This window comes from Gigantopelta aegis, chromosome 11 (genome assembly GCF_016097555.1).
Source record: "Gigantopelta aegis isolate Gae_Host chromosome 11, Gae_host_genome, whole genome shotgun sequence".
Classification (NCBI taxonomy): domain Eukaryota; kingdom Metazoa; phylum Mollusca; class Gastropoda; order Neomphalida; family Peltospiridae; genus Gigantopelta; species Gigantopelta aegis.
Window position 1 is genome coordinate 12,697,867 of NC_054709.1, and position 24,221 is coordinate 12,722,087.

At 37.1% G+C, this 24,221-nt stretch overlaps 1 protein-coding gene across 1 annotated transcript; it reads right to left on the reverse strand.

Annotated features, from left to right (window-relative positions):
• Positions 1 to 1,713: 1,713 nt before the first annotated feature.
• On the reverse strand, positions 1,714 to 22,674 carry LOC121385024 (nuclear envelope integral membrane protein 1-like). The gene is made up of 8 exons (XM_041515560.1): positions 22,453 to 22,674; positions 19,567 to 19,700; positions 15,080 to 15,287; positions 13,885 to 13,957; positions 13,441 to 13,534; positions 11,096 to 11,442; positions 6,251 to 6,412; positions 1,714 to 4,066 (listed from the first exon to the last, which is right to left on the reverse strand). Exons 1-8 carry the CDS (start codon positions 22,574 to 22,576, stop codon positions 3,931 to 3,933), a joined length of 1,278 nt encoding a protein of 425 aa, XP_041371494.1. The 5' UTR covers positions 22,577 to 22,674; the 3' UTR covers positions 1,714 to 3,930.
• Positions 22,675 to 24,221: the final 1,547 nt, after the last annotated feature.

Here is a 24,221-nt window from a genome sequence, read left to right on the forward strand (position 1 = left end):
AATTATTTCTGTACTCAGGAAATACAAATATTTATTAAATCGACAAACATTATTGAAAATATATTTAACTTTTATCCGCCCGATATTAGAATATGCATCGGAAGTATGGAATGGGTGTTCTTTAGTAGAGGAAGACAATATTGAAAAAGTACAATTAGAAGCCGCCAGATTAATCACGGGTTTGCCCAAATTTGCATCTACAAAGTCTTTGTATTACGAAACTGGATTAGCAACACTTACTTCCAGGCGTAAATTCAAAAAGCTGTGCGCAATGTTTAAAATAATGAAAGGTATGGCTCCTGATTTTATGATACACAGTATACCACAAACAGCTGGACAAAGATCCCCTTACATGCTAAGAAATCGGAATGATATTTCTTTACCCCCCTGCTAGAACTAATTTACTTCAATCTTCATTTATCCATTTGACAATAAAACTTTGGAACAACCAACGGGCTGAAATTTAAAAAAGCAATAAAACCCGATGTCCCATGTGTTGCGCCATACTATTCATTTGGTAATAGAAGAGAAAATGTATTTCATACCAAGTTAAGACACAGGTGTAGTGATTTAAAAGCAGACTTATATCGAGTTGGTCTTGGCACCGATTCTTCGTGCAGTTGTGGGTATAATTTTGAAAACAATTATAATTTTTTCTGTGAATGCATTTTATATGAAAGGCAATGACGCACTCTCTGGAATTCACTGCAAAATTTTTAGCCAACAGATTTACAACTAGTTTTAAATGGTAAAAATACTCTAAGTGAAGAAGACAATAAAGAAATATTTAGAAAGTATATAAATGAAACAAAACGTTTCCCTTAAGTAGTAAATAAAGTATGGATCTTTAAAATTATTACTATTTATTTATTTTATTGCTATTATTATTATTTGTGTAACCATTACGTAATCAATGCGATGACTTGTCTGTGTTTTCTTTTATCAAACCTGCTGTCTAATTATCAAACACATAGAAAACGTTATTGCATCTCTTTTTTTTCTGTTTCCTTTATTCTTTCTTTTTTCAATAATATTTATTTCTGTTCATATTCAAACTGCAAAAATATATTACTGTCATAATATATAGGTATTTTGGAGAAGGTCTAGTAAGTTGTGTAACTTGTGCCTAATCCATTTATTCTTTAAAAAGCAATAAAATATGTTTCAATCAACTGACATAATTCAAATTCAAAATTAGCTATATTATTATAATGCTTCGCCACATTAAAATAAAAACTGGCCTACTAACCTTGTCCCATCAAATTTCTATAACAAGCAGAAGACGCTGTTTACAGATCAGTATTTTTTTTTTCCTAATTCTGGACAAAATATTAAGTTTTAAGTTTTAATAGAAAGAAAATGAAATGTTTTATTTAGCAACAACCTCAACACATTTTATTCACGGTTATATGGCAACAGACATATGATTACGGTCCACACAGATATTGAGAGAGGAAACTTGCTGTCCCCACTTCATGGGCTATTCTTTTCGATTAGCAGCAAGGGATCCTTTATATGCACCATCCCACAGGACGGGATAGTACATACCACAGCCTTTGATATACCAGCTGTGGAGCACTGGCTGGAACGAGAAATAGCTCACTGGACCCACCGAAGGGGATCGATCCCACACCGACCACGCATCGAGCAAGCGCTGTACCACTGGGCTATGTCCCACCCACAAGTTTTAAAAGATGAAAGAAGTAAAAAGTACCTTTTGTCAAATATATCATATTGACAAATTAGCGTTGGATATGTTTTATTTATTGTGTACAAAACCAAAACAAGGGTCCGAAAAGTGACTGTTGTCGACCTTAATACTAATAAGGTTTTTGATGTAGTCAGTATAAACTGTAGTACTAGTTGTGTGTTCTCTTATTTCTTTCCATTAGTATAGTTTTAATTGTTAAAGGACTCCTCCATAATAGTCACAAACATGTTAGGATTGCAGCAAATATTCTGTTTTCAAACTTTTGATTAGCAACTTTTTTTACTAATATTTTAGTCAATTAAAAACTGAATAAAATGAAAATATATTTGTAAGTATTAAGCATATCCTTGTTTTGGTTTTGTACACAATAAATAAAACATATGGGTAATAATAAACAGTATTGTTGTTTTAAAATCTCGATTAGCGATATTTCTATCCATTGAAAATTGATTAGCAACTTCTGTTTCATGTTACTTAATCCTGTAGTGATCTCTGAAACTTGCGTAGCGAATCGTGACGCGATACTGAACAAAATGTTCCTTGGACTATTTCAGACGTTAGATGCACATTAACCTTTAGACTACTTGATTAATATTTTACGAAAACCACGTTGAGTGGATACAAGTTTATAATTTTTACTCATATATATGCACTTAAATCAGGGGTGGAGAAATGGAAAATATTTCACTAGCCCGCCAGACTAGAACCAACTAAAATTTACTAGCCCACCAGATTTTCTACTAGTCTGCCAGCCTATAGAACAATATATTATTGTTTTTAACAATATTATAATATACACTGTCTTCACTTCAAATAATAGATATATATTTGACAAAAGCATTATTAAGGACACATGGTTAGACAAGTGATCAACATCACGGCAAATGAAATCAAGCCCCAAACCTTGGTTGACAAAACAATAAATTTTGAAATATTCTGGTAAAGACAAAGTTTTTCACATGTCTTTCACATAGATTTACAAAATTCAAGTTACAGCCCACAAGTATTTAACAGAAAGATCTATTAAAACACACCGGCAACATGCTTTCAACGTAAACATGCCATTTCTAGGAAATACTTATCTTTGTCCAGCTCTGTTTCGGGAATGTCGCACTTGTGCACTTCAGAACTCCGAAGTCGATCTATTGTCAATACAGTACATGTATTGTTGTGTATTTTGTCATAATTCTGAACAGTTTGTTGGGATGATTTAGAATTCTGACATGGCTGATGTGGAGTCACGGATTCAATGGGAAAAAAACACAAAAAGACACAACACTAAAAAATTACGGTCAGTCAGAAAAAGAGAGATTGCCAGTCGGACTGGTAGTTGGATTTTTTAACTCATCCGTCAGAATTTTTATTACTCACATTTGGCAAGCGGGCAAGTACTTTCTGCACCCCTGCTTAAATGTTTTACAAATACATAAAAAATAAAGTTCATATTTGAATCCGTAAATATTATTCTTGTGGGGCTTTCTAATTTTTATATTTTACGTCCATTATTCCCAATAACAGTGGTTTTCTGACCAGAATTTTTTTTTAAATAAAAAAAACTACATGTATGAGGTATATCCCAATATTTGGTGATCATATTGATTATTAAATTAGCTGTCACAATTCCTGAAAATTACTGTGACATGCCACCATTATTGTCAAGCAAAAATACTTGCCGAAAACCACTTTTTGAACTAAACATTCCAAGGTATTTTCCATTAAAAAACGAAAAACAATTCCTGAAAATTACTGTGACATGCCACCATTGTTGTCAAGCAAAAATACTTGCCGAAAACCACTTTTTGAACTAAAAATTCCAAGGTATTTTCCATTGAAAAACGAAAGACTAAAGCAGCTATAGTCTAAACTAAACTGTTTTCTGTTGTTAAATATATATTTCCGGTGATTGTCTGCACGCAAAATGGTGGGAAATATGAATTGGGGAATGCACTGAATACAGTGTACAGCATGTCGACTGGCGTGACGTCAGGCGAGATATCTCGCCTGCATAGTCAGAAGGTTAAAGCAAGTTTAATATAAATGGAACAAAAAAATGGAAATGAGATAAAAAGGTGAAAATGATACAAATGAAAATGATTTTAAACAATGATACAATTTCTATAACGATGTAAAAAGCTGAAATCAGTTAAAAAGATGAAAATTACACAAATGAAAATGATTCTAAACAATGATACTGTCGCTATAACAATGTGTTTTTTCTGTTAAGAAAACTGCAACTCTGTGTCTGATTCATCTATCTCCTCCGTCTCTGATGGAATTTCAAAATCCGTAATCGAGTCATGTTGTACGACTTCATCATTTAGCACATGGCATTCTCCACCAATAAAATTAGCAAACCTGTAGTAAATAGAAGAAAACAAGCATTCTAAAAAGCGAAAGTTTTGTTTTGGTTAACGATACCACTAGAGCACATTGATTTATGAATCATCAGCTACTGAATGTCAAACACTTGGTAATTTTGACAGAGAGGAAACCAGCTATGTTTTTTCCATTAGTAGCAAGGGATCTTTTATATGCACCATCCCACCGACGGGGATCGATCCCAGACCCGCCGCACATCAGGCAAGCTCTTTACCACTGGACTACGTCTCGCTCCACAAGCATTCTACGAGCACAGCTAAAGAAATACATTTTCCCTACTGGGCCTCATAAGCATGCATAGATCAATAATGGTTAAATTCCATTCTTGACAGTTGACAGTTATGGCCCTTGAACAAATTCCCATAATTGTTTTTTTGGGTTTTTTTAATTTAACAAAAAAAAGAAAGAAAGTTTTATTTAACGATGCTCTCAACACATTTTATTTACGGTTATATGATGTCAGCATGTTTAAGGACCACACAGATATTGAGAGAAGAAGCCCACTGTCACCACTTCATTGGCTACTCTTTTGGATTAGCAGCAAGGGATCTTTTATATGCATCATTCCACAGACAGAGTAGTACATACCACAGCCTTTGATATACCAGTCGTGGTGCACTGGCTGGAACGAGAAATAGCCCAATGGGCCCATCGATTGGGATCGATCCCACACTGACCACGCATTGAGCAAGCACATTACCACTGGGCTATGTCCCGCCCCTTTTAATTTAACAATGCACTGAACACATTGTAATTACAGTTATATGACGTCGGACATATGGCTAAGGACCACAGCTATAATTAGAGAAGAAACCTGCTGCAGTCTCTTCAACTAATAAACAAAAGGTGATCTTTTATATATTATGCACTATCCCACAGAGGATAGTACACACCACAGCCTTTGTTACACCAGTTGTGGAACACTGGCCAGAACAAGAAATAGACCAATGGGCTCACTTACAGGAATCATTCCTAGACCGACCATGCATCAGATGAATACTTCACTAATGGGCTATGTCTCGCCCCAAATTCCCATGAAAGTCAAACTTGATCTGTCCGTAACTCTGTTTAAAAATGGTTACGTCCCCAGGAAACACAAAGTTGATATGTAATTCTACATGATAAAGCTATACACATAATATCGGCGTTACATCTTGAAAAAAAATAATTAAGAAAATTATGTGGGAATATACATGTATCAGACAGTTAAAGTTTGTTTTGTTTAACGACACCACTAGAGCACATCAATTTATTAATCATTGGCTGTTGGATGTCAAACATTTGGTAATTTTGACATAGTCTTAAAGAAACCTGGTACATTTTCCATTAGTAGCAAGGGATATATTCACCATCCCAGACAGGATAGCACATACCACAGCCTTTGATATATTAGTTGAGAAATAGCCCAATGGGCCCACTGACAGGGATCGAATCCAAACCAACCGTGCATCAAGCGAGCACTTTACCACTGGGTTACATCCCACCCTATATATATATATAGGAGAGCTATGAATGATAGCAATAAAAGATATATGTCTCACAAACATGGTAAAAGATGATGGTGAAGTTTATTCAGCTATCGTAGCTCATGTAAAATAATGTCTACTTCATTTACCAAATGGATAAGAAAACAAAAAATCCGTCACATGCAATCACGAGGATTGAAAAAGTACACCCTTAGTAGTGGACATTTTTATCCAGGAACTCAACAAGCCTCATTCCAGGTCTGAATGTCAACCACCTTGACCCATTTTGGGTGTATTTATTTAAACCTCACATTTCCGCATAATTATTATGGAAGAAGGAAGGAAATGTTTTATTTAACGACGCACTCAACACATGTTATTTACGGTTATATGGCGTCAGATATATGGTGAAGGACCACACAGATACTGAAGGAAGAAACCTGCTGTCGCCACTTCATGAGCTACTCTTTTCGATTGGCAGCAAGGAATCTTTTATATGCACCATCCCATAGACAGGAGAGCACATACCACGGCCTTTGATGTACCAGTCGTGGTGCACTGGCTGGAGCGAGAAATAGCCCAATGGACCCACTGACAGGGATCGGTCCCAAACTGACCGTGCATCAAGCGAGCACTTTACCACTGGGCTACGTCTCACCACCCCCGCATATGATGGATTCTAATAACAACATACCTCTGAGGTGACTGTAGGCGACTAACCACTTTCCACGAATCACAGTCAGGACTGCGACAGTAATCTCGGAGTTCGGCTAAAGCTCTCTCTGTCTCGAACTGACCTTGTTCTATATATTCTTCTTCCGTGAGAAAGCGGATTTTAGGACGGAAAAATCGATACCTAAAAGAAACAAAATCAAAAGTTAAAGTTAAAAGTTTGTTTTGCTTAATGACACTAACAGAGCACCTCGATTAATTAATGACACCACCAAAGCACCTCGATTAATTAATGACACCACTAGAGCACCTCGATTAATTAATGACACTACTAGAGCACCTCGATTAATTAATGACACCACTAGAGTACCTCGATTAATTAATGACACCACCAGACCATATTGATTAATTAATGACACCAACAGAGCACCTTGATTAATTAATGACACCACTAGACCATATTGATAATTAATGACACCAACAGAGTACCTTGATTAATTAATGACACAGTCAATAACCCCCAACCCCGCTGAAATCCCTGCACGCGCCTTGGAAACCCGTTACATTTTTTTTTTAGTAAAGGATCGTTTAAATGTACCATACCACGGACAGGATATCACATACTGTGACGAAACCACGTTGTTTCGTAAAAACCCGATTCAGGCCCCTCCTTCAATTGAGGTATAGAGTTCCGAATGTTCGGAAAACCCTATATGGGCCTCGTCTACAGACTGTGAGACAAAGGACTTCCAGAGAGAGGCCAAATATTCCAATCCTCTGTGTTTGTGTTCATGTATAAGTTTTTATATCGGCCTACCTACCGTTGGGTAGGAACAATATTTATATATGTATTTAATATGTACATGTTCGGGCAGATTCCATATATTTTTCTTTATATTGTAACTACACATAGTATTGTAATTTGTAGCTATACTTAGTGAGATTACAAATACTGCACCTACGGGTGAGTTTTTGATAAGAATTTACCTACATTTTACATGTTTTTAACCTCTACTAAGTACGGGGAATGTTTTTAGTAAAATCTGTTATGACCAGTGGATGCACCGTATCAGATACCTTTAGGATCATGTTGCCCTGTAGTTTGAGCTTGGGTTGTATTCTTAAGAGACGATTATCCGATTAGCGAACAAACACTAATTAACTCAGTTACAGGCTGATAGCCGGTTTCGCCCCCAGCTGTGCAGCGGAGGCCGCGTTAGGGGGTATAAAAAGGTTTGGCGGGACTTTTAAGAGGGGAGCCCGACACAGACTGTTCCCACGATAGGGTACGGGCTACGTCTTGGTATTTCTTGGATGCCGGTCCTCAAGAGATATATTCTTGAGAGACCAAACCTCACCGCTGGACCTGGTAACTATGGTTTCCGATCTGTCAGGTCGTTGATGTTTTTATTTGTGTGATATTATTGTTTGTTTAGTAGACCTCATATGTGATGTCGGTAACTCTAACCTGTGGATTAATCTAACTGATAGATAAGCCTGATAAAGTAAGAATCAGAAGTTAATCCGATAAAGAGATCGACTAGTTGTTGTAATTAACAAGTGGGAGGCTAATATAAGAATAACCCGTATATCCATTGTTAGATTTGTTTACTGTTAATTTAACAGGTTAATTAAGTCACACGTCAGTTATGGAATGCCGATAATTTGGCGTTCATTATAGGAATAGTACTAGAGAGGGCTGGGGATTCCGGGTAACGGGTAATTAACCCTAGCGGATTAAGACAGACTGTACCGTGAAATAATATTGCTGTCATCCTATATATAGGTATATATCAATAGGAAGGATTTGTATGGTATAATAATAATTGTTTCCCAAAATCACTGTTGTTGGAGTTATTTTTCATAGGACCATAAATAGTATAGCAGCCAACATTACGGCTGAGAGATAAAAGTATACAAGTTTGATTGTTAATTGTTGTCACGTGATCGACTATAGTCCATGACCCCTAGAGGTACGAGCCACCTAAGGTATTATGCATAACGTGGGACTAGATCACCGTGACACATACCATGGCCTTTTATATACCCGTCATGGCGCACTGGCTGGAACGAGCCCGCCGATGAGGGTCGATCCTAGACTGACCGCACACTTAAAAAACCCCACCATTTTACGTCTAAGTAATGAATAAAAATAACATATAGTCTTAATAAATGTTACGTAAATGGAACACAACATCTTCTTCCTCTACCCCTAGAATGTTACGTAATTATTAACACCCCCTTACATGTAACGTGTATGCCAACAGCTGGCCACTGTCAAAATTTCAAGGCAAATCCCACACCGACCCCTGGAAAGATGTTGTACCATATCTCTATGGATATAAATATGTTTTGGAGACAAACCCTCAATCAAAACAGTTAAATTTTTTCAAAATCACGCGAGAAGCTCAGCGCCTGCACAAAGTCCCAGTTCTACTGGTGTCCTGCTGAATGAAGAAAAGCAAAGCTGGCCATTGCGTTTGTAGTTGACCTAGATAGCGATGTGGTGGACCTTTTACGTACCAAACACTACTGGATCATCTATTCTAAAATGCTTAAATAATAAAAATATTCCAGGGACTGCAGCTTTAATGAATACACATGTATGTTACGGGTATGATTCTTGTAATAATTGTAATTATGTGAAATGTTTGCAATGGCATGGATGAACAGTTCGTTTTGGACCAACTACTGATGATACTGTATCCATTGGAGAAGGCGCTGTCTTATTAATGAAGTCCTGACTTTGTCAAAGGCTAAACAAGATTTTTCTATGATGTTCAGAATATAGACAAATTATTTGATTTATTGGTATCACAGTCACCTAATAATTGTATGCAAGATATGGTCCGGACAAGGATTTACTGTTATGTGCAGTAAACCGTGAAAAGTAGGTCACATTGACCTAGTAATAGTATGCGACACACCGCCACACCAAGTTGTTCCTACATGTGAGGTTTGATGGTCCTGCATGCATCTGTATGCAAGATATGGTCTGGAAAAGGATTTACTGTTATGTTCAGTAGACCGTGAAAAATAGGTCACAGTGACCTAGTAATAGTACACAACACACCACCATCCCAAGTTCTTCCTACATGTGAGGTTTGAAGGTCCTGTATGCAAGATATGGTCAGGACAAGATAAAGTTAACAGACTGACAACGCCATACCATAATACAACTCATCATAGACGGGCATATATAAATGGTCGCATATGCAACCAAATCAATTGTAATGTAGAAGGCTGACAATAGAGCACCTTGATCAATTAATCACCGATTCTTGGGCATTAAACATTTTGTAATTCTTCAACAAAGACTTCAGAGGAAACCTGCAACATTTTTCAATTAGCAGCAAGAGATCTTTTATATGCACTTTCAGCACAGGACAGCACATACCATAGATATTTATAGACAGTAATCTCAGGGATGGAAAGCTAAATAATTTTAATAAATAAATAAAACTACATGTACATTTTGGGTGGATTTTTTGTAATTTTTTAACCGTTAAAACTTGTTAATCTGTCTTTACTAGATGAAGATAAATAATTGATAATTTAATCTAATTTCAAACCACACAAGAACAGAACATTTTTGTTATTTCCAGATTTATTTTCCTTATACAATGAGCAAAACTGAAATTATTGATAAAATCAGTTAGCAAAAGTTAAAATAGGATATAAATGTTCATTGCATAGTGTTGAGAATCGGTTGGAATTTCAAGATTCTTGTCACTGAATTACATGTATATATAGTGTTTTCCCTAGCTTGTTTTAGCATGGTGCAGCACCATGCCTCAATAGTCTAGCACCATTTTGCCTCAATCAGTTCCATGCTGCCCTGAGATTAAACAAGCCTTTTTCAGTAATTAATTCTAAAATTGCCTTTATAAAACACATAAAAAGGTATTATTAATTAATAAAATATGCCTTTTATATCTTTTGCCATTCATTTATTAAAGCAAGCACATAAATCACATTAAAGTTTATTTTAATTTTAAAAAATTGGGTATTTTTAATGAAAAACAAGTGCCCCGAAAATGGTGAAAATGTCCCCAAAGTGTTTGCCGTGCCACATTTCTGGGGAAATCACTAAAGAACATAACATTTTTGTTATTTCCAAACAGTTTTATTTTCCTTATACATTGAGCAAACTGAAATTATTGATAAAATCACAGTTTGCGAAAGTTAAAATAGGATATACATGTAAATTACATAGTGTTGAGAACTGGCTAGAATTTCAAGATTCTTGCCATTGATTTATATATATTGTTAATATTACAATAAACATATCTTTCTAATCTTATAATTATAAGCAATTACTAGTGTTAGAAACGAAAGACAACATTTTGTAAACGACCATCATACTTTCGGCTCCACAATTTTTTTCTGCTGTGCAATGTCTGATTAGACAACACTGATTTAAGGTTTAACAATCGGTTACTGTCCTTGAAATTTTGAAATTTGCCACGTTAATCAGTTCTACCATAAAAAGCTGCTGCAAAACTGATCCGAAAACCTTACGGCATTTTGATCATTACTGGGTATTTCTGATGCCACATAACCATAAATAAAATGTGTTGAGTGCGTCGTTAAATAAAACGTTTCCTTCCTTCCTTTCTTACTGGGTATTTATTTTGTTATTAATATTATTGGTACAAAATTACCGTCACAAGATAATCTGAATTTCCATGTCTGTGGTTAGCAGTATCCTCTCACTATCACTCATGCCTGAAATATTTAAAATTAAGTGTGGCAAAGTAAAATTTTAAAAATAGGAAAAACTAGACCTGTATTTTGAAGAAAAATAGGACGGAGACCAGAAAGTAGAAAAAAGTAGGACAGTCTGAATTAAAATAAGTTTGCTTACCTCAATCTTTTAAACAGGAGTGTAACTTTTTTCGGAAAATTATGCACCGACAGCATAACAATAATAATCGCTACGGAGGCTTCGGGAAGCTGTGTTCCTGAGTAAACTAAACACAGGGCAGTGCCCTGCAATATCCATCGCACGAGGTCCAACGTCCTCGGGTTTGTCACGGGACCGAATTTGTACACCACAGCGAAACTGATGAATCCGAAGACGACGATGTATCCCACGACGTACTGCCAGTAGTCCTTTAGGATGACCTGTAGCTCCGTCTGGATGAACTTGATGCAGTAGAGAAACACAGAGCCTCCAATCATGCCGATGAGATACGTCAGTCGACGCACGGTCTGCAAATAACGTAACAGTCACTGAAAAGTGAACTCGATTCGAAGGAAGGAAGGAAATGTTTTATTTAACGACGCACTCAACACATTTTATTTACGGTTATATGGCATCAGACATAAGGTTAAGGACCACACAGATATTGAGAGAGGAAACCCGCAGTCGCCACTTCCGAAAGGAACATGTTTGTTCAGTTCTTACATAATAACAATAGAGTTAGACAGTAATTAAGTGTTCCCAAATTTAGTAATACATCAAACATTTCTATGTTAGTTTGCTGATATTATGTTCCTAACCACCTTAAATAACCTGCTCTTTTAATAAATACATCTTTTTGTCGGTTGTGGAAATGTGCTTCAGTAATATCCATACAAACATTGAACCAATGCGCAAAATACTGGTTTGTGCGGTTCACTGTAAACCAAATGGCCACATTGGAAACCAGTCAAATAGTTTGCGAAAGTTAGCGAAATGTTTGCTGGCTGAACTTGGGGCTGGTAAGACACCTAAAAAAACATTGACTGTAAAGAAAAAATGGAACAAACAACTAAAAATAATTAGTTAGTTTTTTTGGTTTGTTTTGGGTTTTTTGTTTTAAAACTGGATAAACTGTTACTGACAAATTGGTGATTCTTTCCAATAAATAGTAAGGATTGTTGTTTTTTCAATCCATATACAGTTAGTAGCATATGACACAGAATTCTATATACTAACACTTGATAAAGTGCTGTGAAAATGTTTAGAATCGGAGGATTCCCGTGGACTGCTTCCATGGGAATCCACATGGATTCTCGTGAATTTTTAGCCCTGAATATGCAGTTGCCGGCAAATTTTTTCCACCTATTTAATAAATGTTCCAATATGTATATAATTAAAAAAACAAAAACAAAATCTGACTGAATGTTAGTATTTTTACATAATTTGTGCATGCTGATAACCTTCTGATATGTGTTGGAAAGTTCACCCCTGGCTGGATAATACAGCTAATTTACTATATAGCTAATTCATGGTGTTAATACTTAACATAAACCAATGAAATTACATCATTCCTACGTTTCTATACTGACTTGTTTAGTTTACACAGGGCTTCTAGATTATGGTAGACCCACTCCAATGGCTAGTGATATCCAATGTTGGGCAAGTAAATAACTACTACTGCCATGCCAGATAGGGCTTCTAGATTATGGTAGCCCCACTCCCATGGCTAGTGATATTCAGTGTTGGGCTAGTAAATAACTGCTATTGCCATGCCCGATGGCTAGTTAATTTTTTTTGGTTAAATGTTGCAGTCTATTTTGTAAATATGAATACCCTGCCCCCACCCCACCCACACTCCAATGTTAGTGTTTTTAAGCTCTATCTCCACCTCTTTAGGTGACATATTCGATTATTACTATTATTTAGTAAAATTGTATTAACTTAAAGTAAAATACCAGTAGTGAATGTTTTATCGTGGCTAGTAAATTTTAAAAATCACTGATCCCATGGCTAGTGGATTTTATAAAAATTCTAGAAGCCCTGAGTTTACGTAACTTTGATTCAGATGGCAACAGCCACCTATAATGTCTTTTTCACCTTTTATATCTATTCACTCAATTAGATATCAAATATCTGGTCATTTTTGACACATAATCTTGGTAACCATCGAACTTGCCTTTGTGCCCTAATTTTTGTTATTAAACCGAATGAAACCGTGCCCCCAACCCCTGCAATTGCCAACGGCAATCGGCAATGCTGTGGAGATTGCCTTGGACTATATTTAGGGTTTTTTCAATGGCATGTTTTTTTAGCCATGGAAATTTTCTTAATTGCAGGGGTTGTCCCCCCCCCCCCCCCTAAAATTTGACACTTGCTCATGAAAATTTACAATAGAAAACATCGGTTTTGAAATTTTGGGACAAAATTTTACAACAAACTATAAAATGAATAATAATAAAAAAATTAACAAATATAAGATCATTCCTAACTGTGCTAATTAATACAAACAAGTGTGGGCAGGATACCTGAGGTAGGAAACGGCTGATGACAAACAAAGCAATAAGAACGGATGCCAAGATTCCCACAGACACGCCAGTCGTGTAGTGTAGTGCAGTGTTTCTGAAATACACAAATTACAATAGATTTATATACTGTATTCAGGGATTAAGAAGCAATAAGAACCATCGTCAATATTCCCACAGACACGCCAGTCGTGTAATGTAGTTCCTTTATTTATTTCATAGTAATATATATTAATTATTAATCTATTATAAAATATGTTGAATCTATCTTTCTATTCATCATTTAATATCCTAACATTAAATTTGTTTGTAATTTTAAATTCAATTCATGGACTCCCCTTTATTACAAATAATTGTTTTTATCCATCCCATGAACATTATTATTGGTGGTGAATTTACCATAGGTATCATCTAAATCAAACTTTTAGAAACTGTTATGCACTTTACCTACTCCATGAGTCTGCACAAAAGAAGATGACAATTCCAACCACGACATAGGCCACGTACCACAGTTCAGGATCTGAAACCAGAACAATCAACACTGGTTATTTTATACAAAACCGCTGTGTGTACACAGGCATCAAAACGAACATAGTGCCTGGTAATCCACATATACATTACAATAAATTACAGGCCTGGCACCCATTTTACACTTTGGGGGCATTTTCACTATTTTCAGGGCACTTTTCTGTTTCATTAACCTTCTAATTTCTGCAGGCGAGATATCTCGCCTGGCGTTACGCCAGTCGACATACTGTACACTGTATACAGTGCATTCCCCAATTCATATTTCCCGCCGTTTTGCACACAACACTAACCGGAAGCGATTTATTAACAGGAATCAAAAGTCAACTCAGCTTCCTGTCTTTGAAAATAGATTTTTCACTGTAAAATGCCTTGAAATTTTGAGTTCAAAAAGTGATTTTCGCTAGACAACAATGGCGGCACATCGCAGTCATTTTCAGGGATTGATAGCTGATCGTGACAGCTAATTTAATAATAAATTTGATTATTTTACCAACAGTGAAAATCACCATTTATTGGGATATGAATCATAGTTCGTTTTTTTTTTAAAACATTCTGGTCAGAAAGCCACTGTTACTGGGAATAATGGACATAAATACTGGACAGCTGGCCACAAATGCCTGTAAGTAAACACAACTTTATCGATTTTTTGCCTAATTTTAATCCACAATAACTGATCTAAAATAACATAAAAATTATAAAAATACACGAAAATAATACTTACTGATTCAAATATGACCTTTATTGTATGTGTTTATAAAACATTTAAGTGAATACATGTGAGTAAAAATTATAAACTTGTACCCACTCAACATGGTTTTTGTCAAAAATTAATCCAGTAACTAGTCTAAAGGTTAAAGAAATAAAAATAATGGTAATTAATGACCTTTTTTTAATAGATGAATGATAAAAGTATATAAGTGATATTTTATTAATTAATAATCCATTTTCCAAGTGTTTTATAAAGGCAGTTTTATAATTAATTATTGAAAAAGGCTTGTTTAATCTCAGGGCAACATGGTGCTGCTTAAGGCAAGATGGTGCTAGACTACTGAGGCATGGTGCTGCACCATGCTAAAACAAGTTAGAGAAAGCACTATGTTATTTTACAACTTACTTCTGATCTTAAAATCTATAGAGTATTTCTTGTTTGACACGATCCCCAGACAGCTGACGTTAAAAGGATTCATTGAAAATTCTTCTTTCACTTGAAGCCAGTTGAAGACACTGAATGTGCGGGAGGCATGGTCGTTTTGAACAGCGGTCAGGTTCGGTCCGAAATGATACTGGAATTTCTGATCTGTCTCCGCAGGGTGGATCTGCACCTATAACATACGAAAGTTAAAACATTTGTTTTATTTAACAACATCACTAGAGCACATAATCATTGATTAATTAATCACTGGCTATTGGATGTCAAACTCTTAGTAATTTTGACATGTAATCATCAGAGGAAACCTGTCATTTTTCACAGATCTTTTATATGCACTTTCCCACAGACAGGAAAGCACATACCATGGCCTTTGACCAGTTGTGGTGCACTGGTTGGAAAGACAAAAAACCCAATCAGCTGAATGGATCCAGTGCGTCCACAGACTTGAAATGAAAATAAAGGAGGCTTTATTTGTGACTGTGACATGACCGTGGGGGATGGGGGGGTCTACCCCCCCTCCCCATTTTTGTCTGCCGAAATTTTAGAAAAAATACAACTGACCCGAGATGCATTCTGACAACATCTAAAGTCAATATTTCAAGGTTTGCCCTGAAGAAATCTGTCCACAATCTATAAGATTTTAACACGATATTGTATTAAATTATAACATAACATACTATAAGTCAGATATTTAATAGCTGTTTTATTTTAATGAATGGCCTCCTCTTTTACCCCTCATAGCCATTCCATCCTCACCTACATGTACTTCATTAACACCTATATGATACACAGTATATTATATTATTACATTTTAACATAGAACCACTTATAATATAAACATGAATTGGAAAATAGACAATACACCCTTATTAACCAGTGTTTTATTGCAGAAGGAGCTCAATTTGAAAGTATAAAAGTCACTTGAATACAATTATACACTCAATTATGAGAAAATAAGCCAATAAAAATGCAGACAATCTCCTTTTTTCAAAAAAGGAGATTTGTCAAAAAAGGAGGAAATAAAGGAGATCTAGCAAAATCATGAAATAAAGAAGATTCTTTGAAATAAAGGAGACGTGGACACACTGGGATCCACTGAAGTGGTTAAATCCTACAAGTCTAAATCAAACAAATGGCTGGAATGAGAAATACCACAATGGTCCCACCGACAGGGATCGATCCCAGACCAACCATGCATCAGGCAAGCGCTGTACCACTACGTGCCACCTCAACTTGCAAGTAAGTAGGGCTTCCACATGTCCAAAATATTGGACTCGGGTACACGAAGGTCAAACTCGAACTAGACCATGATAATGACACTAAGGAATAAAGTAAAGTAGCATTATGCACCTCAGTTCCAGCACTGAACATGGATGTCAAATTATGCCATTACATTGCATTTGGAAACCAGTTAATACGTTCAGTATTGTGACGGGCAGACGGCCAGATTAAAACTAGCATATCATCATATTTATAATGATTGTGTAACGTGTATTGCTGATTAGCTACTGCTGAAATTAATGTCCTGCATTGTCCAACTGGTGTTTTATAGTCAAACTTGAGTGCTTTGAAATCTGGTGCTTTCGCACTGTACTTGTTGTACTGCCAATATAACTAAAAAGAAAGAAAGAAATGTTTTATTTAACGACGCGCTCAACACATTTTATTTACGGTTATATGGCATATGGTTAAGGACCACAGATTTTGAGAGGAAACCCGCTGTCCCCACTATATGGGCTACTCTTCCGATTAGCAGCAAGGGATCTTTTATTTGCACTTCCCACAGGTAGGATAGCACAAACCATGGCCTTTGTTGTACCAGTTATGGATCACTGGTCGGTGCAAGTGGTTTACACCTACCCAATGAGCCTTGCGAAGCACTCACTCAGGGTTTGGAGTATCTGGATTAAAAATCCTATGCCTCGACTGGGATCCGCACTCAGTATCTACCAGCCTGTAGACTGATGGCCTAACCACGACGCCACCGAGGCCGGTGCCAATATAACTAAGACGACATTTAGTTTTCTTCTTTTCTGGATCTGAATCAAAATGATTACACACATTCGACTTATGCTTTCCCTCTCATAGTCCTGTAACGTAACCGATGGCAAGCATATGACAAAGTGACGTCAAAAATATAATTATTTAATGAGAGTGATCTTCCTTGTACGGGTATTTGTGTCCTGTGAAGTAATGTCTAAGTTTAAGATATTTAAAACAAAAAGTTGTACAATAAACAAAAATATTTTACACTGCTTAAAAATTAGGCAGTGTTCGAAATAAGCACTTGTCTGTTTGTCCCGACAAGTGAAAACGTGATTGAACAAATAATTTTTACTCAGTGGTTGTCCTATGGACAAGTAAAACATTTTCAATGCAGTTTAATTTTGAGCAGTAAAAAAACATTGTCCTTTCACGTGAACGAAACAAAACATTTATTTGGACAAGTGGAGATATTGGCAGACAAGTAGATGTCTAGATGTACTTGTCCGGTGGACTAGTGAAACTTTCTGCTTATTTCTATTGCTGTTATAGGGCCTGCTGAATTTAAATGGTGAACACTAGTCTTACTAGAGCTGGGCGGTATTGAAATTTGAGGTTCGGTATTAATATCGGTATTTTTGGGGTGATTTACCTCAGTATCGGTATGGTATTGACATGATACCGATATTGAGCACTATTTTCGGTATACTCCACTTCAAATGCATGCCTGTGTTATGGCTCACAAGCTAATTTCATCTAAATACAATTAAATTCCATACATAAGGCTCTCGTCTGATTTATACCAACCCATTTTGCGTTCGTCAGATATATACTCTTCAAAAAAAGAAACGCAAAAGGGTACAAATGGGTTATAACTCCGATTTTATGTTTCCTACCGGTTCATGCTTTGTGAATATAAGGTCATTGCATGTCCCAAACACATTCCCACGGTTACATGCGATAAAACGCAGCTACTGTACAATAAAGTTCCAAAATGTGAATATTCGCAAAAACGCAGCCACGTGCAAACCATGTCACCACTGCACGTGCGTTGTCTGCACGTGCAACATGAACACCGACAGTATAAAAGTGCAGGGTGTTCGCTTGCCTGGCCTCTGTATCTGGCCGACAGTTGACAATCCAGGACATGCCACGTCTCAGTGAACCGCAGAGAAACAATGCCATCGGCCGACTAGATGCAGGCGAATCCAGAACGGCCGTTGCCAGGGCATTCCATGTGTCCCCAAGCACCATCTCCAGACTGTGGGACCGTTACCAGCAACATGGATCAGCACGTGACCTCCCTAGATCCGGTCGACCACGGGTCACTACCCCCGGGCAGGACCGCTATATCTGGGTACGCCACCTTCGGGAACGATTGACTACTGCCACCTCCACAGCCGCAGCAATACCAGGTTTGCGCAGGATATCCGACCAGACCGTACGGAACCGCCTACGTGAGGTAGGAATTCGTGCCAGACGTCCAGTTCGAGGTGTCATCTTAACACCACAACACCGTCGACTCCGACTGCAGTGGTGCCAGATTCATCAACAATGGCCTCAACTGCGATGGAGACAGGTGTGGTTCAGTGACGAGTCCCGATTTCTGCTCCGACGTCATGATGGAAGATGTCGCGTGTATAGGCGTCGTGGTGAACGTTATGCAACAAACTGCGTGCAGGAAGTGGACAGATTCGGCGGGGGTAGTGTCATGGTGTGGGTAGCCATCTCACACACTGGCAGAACTGACCTGGTCCACGTGCAGGGCAACCTGAATGCACAGGGCTACATTGACCAGATCCTCCGGCCACACATCGTTCCAGTTATGGCCAACGCCAACGCAGTGTTCCAACATGACAACACCAGGCCTCACACAGCACGTCTCACAACGGCTTTCCTACAGAACAACAACATTAATGTCCTTCCTTGGCCATCGATATCACCGGATTTGAACCCAATTGAGCATCTATGGGACGAGTTGGACCGACGCCTCCGACAGCGACAACCACAGCCCCAGACCCTGCCCGAGCTGGCAGCAGCCTTGCAGGCCGAGTGGGCCACCATCCCCCGGGACGTCATCCGTACTCTGGTTGCTTCAATGGGCAGGCGGTGCCAGGCAGTTGTCAACACACGCGGAGGCCACACCCGGTATTGACTCCAGATGACCTTGACCTTGGTGGTGTATCCTATCACTTACTCACAATGGACTAGAGTGAATTGTGAACAATCCTGCAACATTTGGTAATTATCGGACTCACCATTCAATAATTAAATCAATTCTCCAAATGTTACGACAATGTGGTTTTGCGTTTCTTCTTTTGAAGAGTATATTATTTGTGCTTTCCGGGAAATATTTTTCAATACCGAAATTTAGGTATTTTGAAAAAATTTCGGTACGGTAAATCGGTATTGACATAATACTGATACCAAACGGTAAATACAGTATACTGCCCAGCTCCAATTCTTACCCTTGGGTTGACCCATAATCTGTAAATCTCCCGGTCCTGCCCCCTATAACAAATCGTCATGAGCCGGTCCCTCCCGTCTTCTCTGTCCTTCACCTTCAGTGAGGCACCTTGGCCATGTTCACCAACAACAAAACCTAAAATAAAAGATTAAACGAGTTAAAATTACATAATTAACAAAATGGGTTAAAGATGCGGACCCTTAACCAAGTTTCAACCTGCAACATATATTTAAATAAAGTTATAACAGAGAGAAGCTAAAGTCTGTTATGTTTCAACTGAGAAATACTGTCTAAAATAACAAAAGCTTGTCTCAATAACCATTACTTATCAGACAAACATTCTTTTTAGAATTATGACCGTGATTTTTAGGTAAATTGCAAAAACCTGGATTATCAAAACCACTTCAGGTGTACAAAAATGAATCCTCTAAATAATAAAATGTAAGTACTTCTAATTTAAATTATCAAAAATGGCTTTAATAATAATAGGGAAAAATATGTTGTAATGTTTAAAAACTAGGGTCTGTCTAAGTACATCCTATATACACATGTAGGAGAGCCATTGCTCTGTGTCAAATTCACAGTAATTTTAAAGGTGCAGACCCTAGCTTCAACTTGTAAAAACAGACACTAAGTTTGGTTAAGTTACAAACCTATAACACAATTGGATAACGTTACAAATACAAGAGAGTGAAACACTGTTAAAAATAGACTAAAACTCGACTCCATAACTGTTACTTCTCAGACGCACGTGCGTTTTTAAAAATGAAAAAAAAGTATTTTCACTTTGTCACAGTTTGTGGTATTAGAAATACCAGAATGACCAAAAATATGTTGGTTGTACGGAAATGAATAATCGAAACAATAAAATATAAGTAAAGTTTGATTTCAGTAACAGTAAAAAATATGCCTTAGTGTTTAAAAACTAGGGTGTCTCTTTAAGTAAAATAAATTAGCGATATCAGCGCATGACGAGGCAAGCAGTTTTTCGCCCTCGCAAGCACAAGAAACACCGACAGTGAAACATTTATGGAGAGAAAGTGCAAAGCTAGTTTTTATTCAAACTACCCTCTATCATTAGCTTCATTGAACATTACGTTCCTGGCTACAGATTTTTGAAGCTATGTTAGCCCTACAATATCGCAAAACTCGTAAGCTATAGTCTGAAGATACAAGTTTTACAATATTGTAGCGCTAAAATTGCTTCTGGATAATCTTAGTTATTTTGTTTTGACTCAGCTATAGAGAACTTGATAGCATAAGCTGTTACTTTAACTTTAGATTCTCAACCCTCCGTCAAGAGTATCGTGTCATTTTGCGCTTATCAAGATTCACCCTGGGTTGTTTCATCCTCCAAATGGGTTGTTTCTCCCAACAGTCAGGTAATTTCATTTCGATGAATAAATTTGTGCATGATTACATTGATTTATTCAGATATGATTGCAATAAGCATAAATTTATATACCCTATTCAACACCATTTTTATTTTTTATTTTAGCAAAAATGTATGTATATAGTAAATAAACAGAATGACATTGTGTAATGATGTTTTTTATTATCCATATGGTTCAACATAACCAAGTTTATAATAATCATATGAAGCACACATGTAATAACAAGTGTAATGACATAATTTGGGGAAGCAATGTCATAATATGACGTTGCTTCTCCAGTCCTACTCCTAGGCTAGCTCAGACTGCATTTGAAATATGACGTCATTTAGTAGTCTCCTTCTAGTTGTGGTTGAAACATTTTATGTTGGGCTTGTTATTCATAAAGAAAACAACAATAATACTATATGGATAATAAAATAATTATTACACTCGCGTGTGCGTCGTACTGAGTTTACGAAACTCATGTATTACCCTCGCTCGAGCAATACAAAAATCTTGACACTTGTTTCATAAAAACTGTACAACACACAAGCTTGTGTAATAATTTCTCTTTATTTGTATTACTTAAAATTGTGTTTTCAATGCTATCAAGCCATTCACCATCCTAGCCCGAGTACTCTGACTTTAAGAGAGCTAGAAGGACATTTGGACATAAATACGCTCTCGTTACAGTCACAGACCAAGCTACATGTATGTATTTTGGGGGCAATTGCTGACAAACAAAAAGCTGTCAAAGATTTCCGCTCTTGAAATACCACAACAATCCTATGTTTGACGTCAAATACATTTACATCAACCATTTTCGAGTTACTTGATTAAAAAAATTTCAGATATTAATCACTAATACACACACTACAGAAAGAAACTCAACAGCACCCACATTCAGCTAAGCTTCGGCAAACCCGGACAGCAGAATTCTAAGTTCGCCGACCTATATCGTGACGTTGCGTCACATGATCGCCCACTCAGCCATTCCGTCTTCCAGGGGCCGTCTCAAAATGACAAGTGCCCGACAATCACACAAAAAAAGTACTCGGGCTATCACCATCCGTGTTGGAACGATATTTGAAAGAGCGGGGTATAATCTCTTGTGGGAGAGAATAGAAGCTAGAAAGATTTAGATCAAAATACATCAGGGGTGAAACAACCCTACCGAGGGACGAATCGACCCGGTGCGAAAATCTAACTTTCGTTTTTAAAAAGCCCAGGCATTGTTACTGTGGTCTATAGAGAAGGAGAAATACTTCAAACAGCAGTCCTCAATCTGTCAAAGGAGAAGTGCGGTTTGATATTTAAATTTTAGCACCTCGGACAGAATTTAAGGTGCGTAGCCGAACCATCGTGCTCCTGCCCCTCAAAAACGAAAGTTAGCGGCACACATCAGACATGGTCAGTAATCTTTTTAACTTTTCGGTCGTTTCTGCGATTCGTTAACACCCGCCCACTTTTGAGTTCTACACATGATTTATCAACCACCAGATATTCACACTTACAGTCATTAGATTTCTTACAGTCATCTAACGCGACGACTGAATTTGCATCAATACAGTATCCGAAAAAAGCACACAGTAGGCATATGAAAACCAGTGAAAGAATCACAATCAAGTTAGCCGCCATTGGAATACTCTCGAATACCAAAATGATATCTAAAAAATAAGATTAAGTTATATTAAAATATTTTTATTAATATAATAAACAACAGTGTCATCCATCCATATTTAATATTATATCACTACAGCATGATTAATATGAAAAGAGTGTGTTATTATGCTTTGGGTGACAAAACCCCCCAAAACGTTTCGGTCGGTCTTGACGCTTCTTTGAAGGTTGCATTGTACCAAAGCAGAAAGTCCGTGTCAAAGTTCGAGTAGTAAAAACAGCTGCGGCTCTGGGTTCCTGAGCAAAAAATTACTTGTAGTAGTATGTGATGTTGATTAGTAGTACAAATACTATTATCCATTTCCGATAAATAAATAAATACACTTTTATATAGTATACAGTAGATATGAAGAAAAAAAAAAAATTGTTGCTCCAGCCAGTGCACCGCGACTGGTACATCAAAGGCCGTGGTATGTGCTATCCTGTCTATTGGAAAGTGCATATAAAAGATCCCTTGCTGCTAATCGAAAAGAGTAAGCCATGAAGCGGTGACAGCGGGGTTTTTCCCTTAGTATTTTTGTGGTCCTTAACGTCCGACGCCATATAATCGTAAATAAAATGTGTTGAGTGCGTCGTTAAATAAAACATCTCCTTCCTTCTTATACAAAAAATCACTTGAGATTCAAACCAGTGGCAGTCACTGTGCAGGGTAGGCTACATCCTTGTTAACAGTTTACCTGAGTCGTTTGTTTCCTAAAAAATTGGGTCGTTCCCCGCCTGAAGTATTTTAATAGAAAGAAAGAAAACAATATATTTTATATTAACACCTACAGGTAATTAAGTATAATGGAACATAAAATATTGTTTTGACCGGGGAAGAGTGAGGTGTGTGAGGGACGTAAATTAATTAAACATTTCGTTTTATGTATCTTTCTGACCATTTTACTTAACTCAGCAAGGCAAGGCCCTAGTAGGGTCTCCATGAGTAGGCCTACTCGAGTACTCGGGCATGGGCTGAATCTAGCAAAACTCGAGTCCGTTCAAAGGACTCGGGTACCCGTACAAGGGGGAATATAATAATCAACTATAATACAACGGACAATGTAGGACAATAATTTCAGCAGTAAATAATCAACGATGTAAGTTACACAATAATTATATGATCAGGCGCTAGTTTCTCTTTTTAAACTGGCCGTCCGTCCTTCACAAAACTGAACATATCAACCGGTTTCTAAATGCAATACAATGGCATGATTTGGCATCCATCTTCAGCGCTGGAATTAAGATGCATAATACTATTTCACTTTATTCTTTAGTCTCATCATCATCTAGTGTAAGTGTCGGGTACTCGAGTCCGGGTCGAGTTTTACCCTATATATAATATTTTGAACTCGTGCAGACCCTAGTCTCAAGTCAGAAGATTCTAGCAGTGGGTATATAACATTGGAATAAGAAGACAAGTGGTAATTAAGTTTATTAGAAAAATCCTTACTTTTTTGGTAAACATTCATATATACTTTTCCCTTACTTTTTTTGTCTGCTAGACCTCTATTTTCACCCTATTTTTTCATAAAATACCACTTGACGGCACGTGTGTGTGTGTGTGTGTGTGTGTGTGTGTGTGTGTGTGTGTGTGTGTGTGTACGCGCGCGCGTGTGTGTGT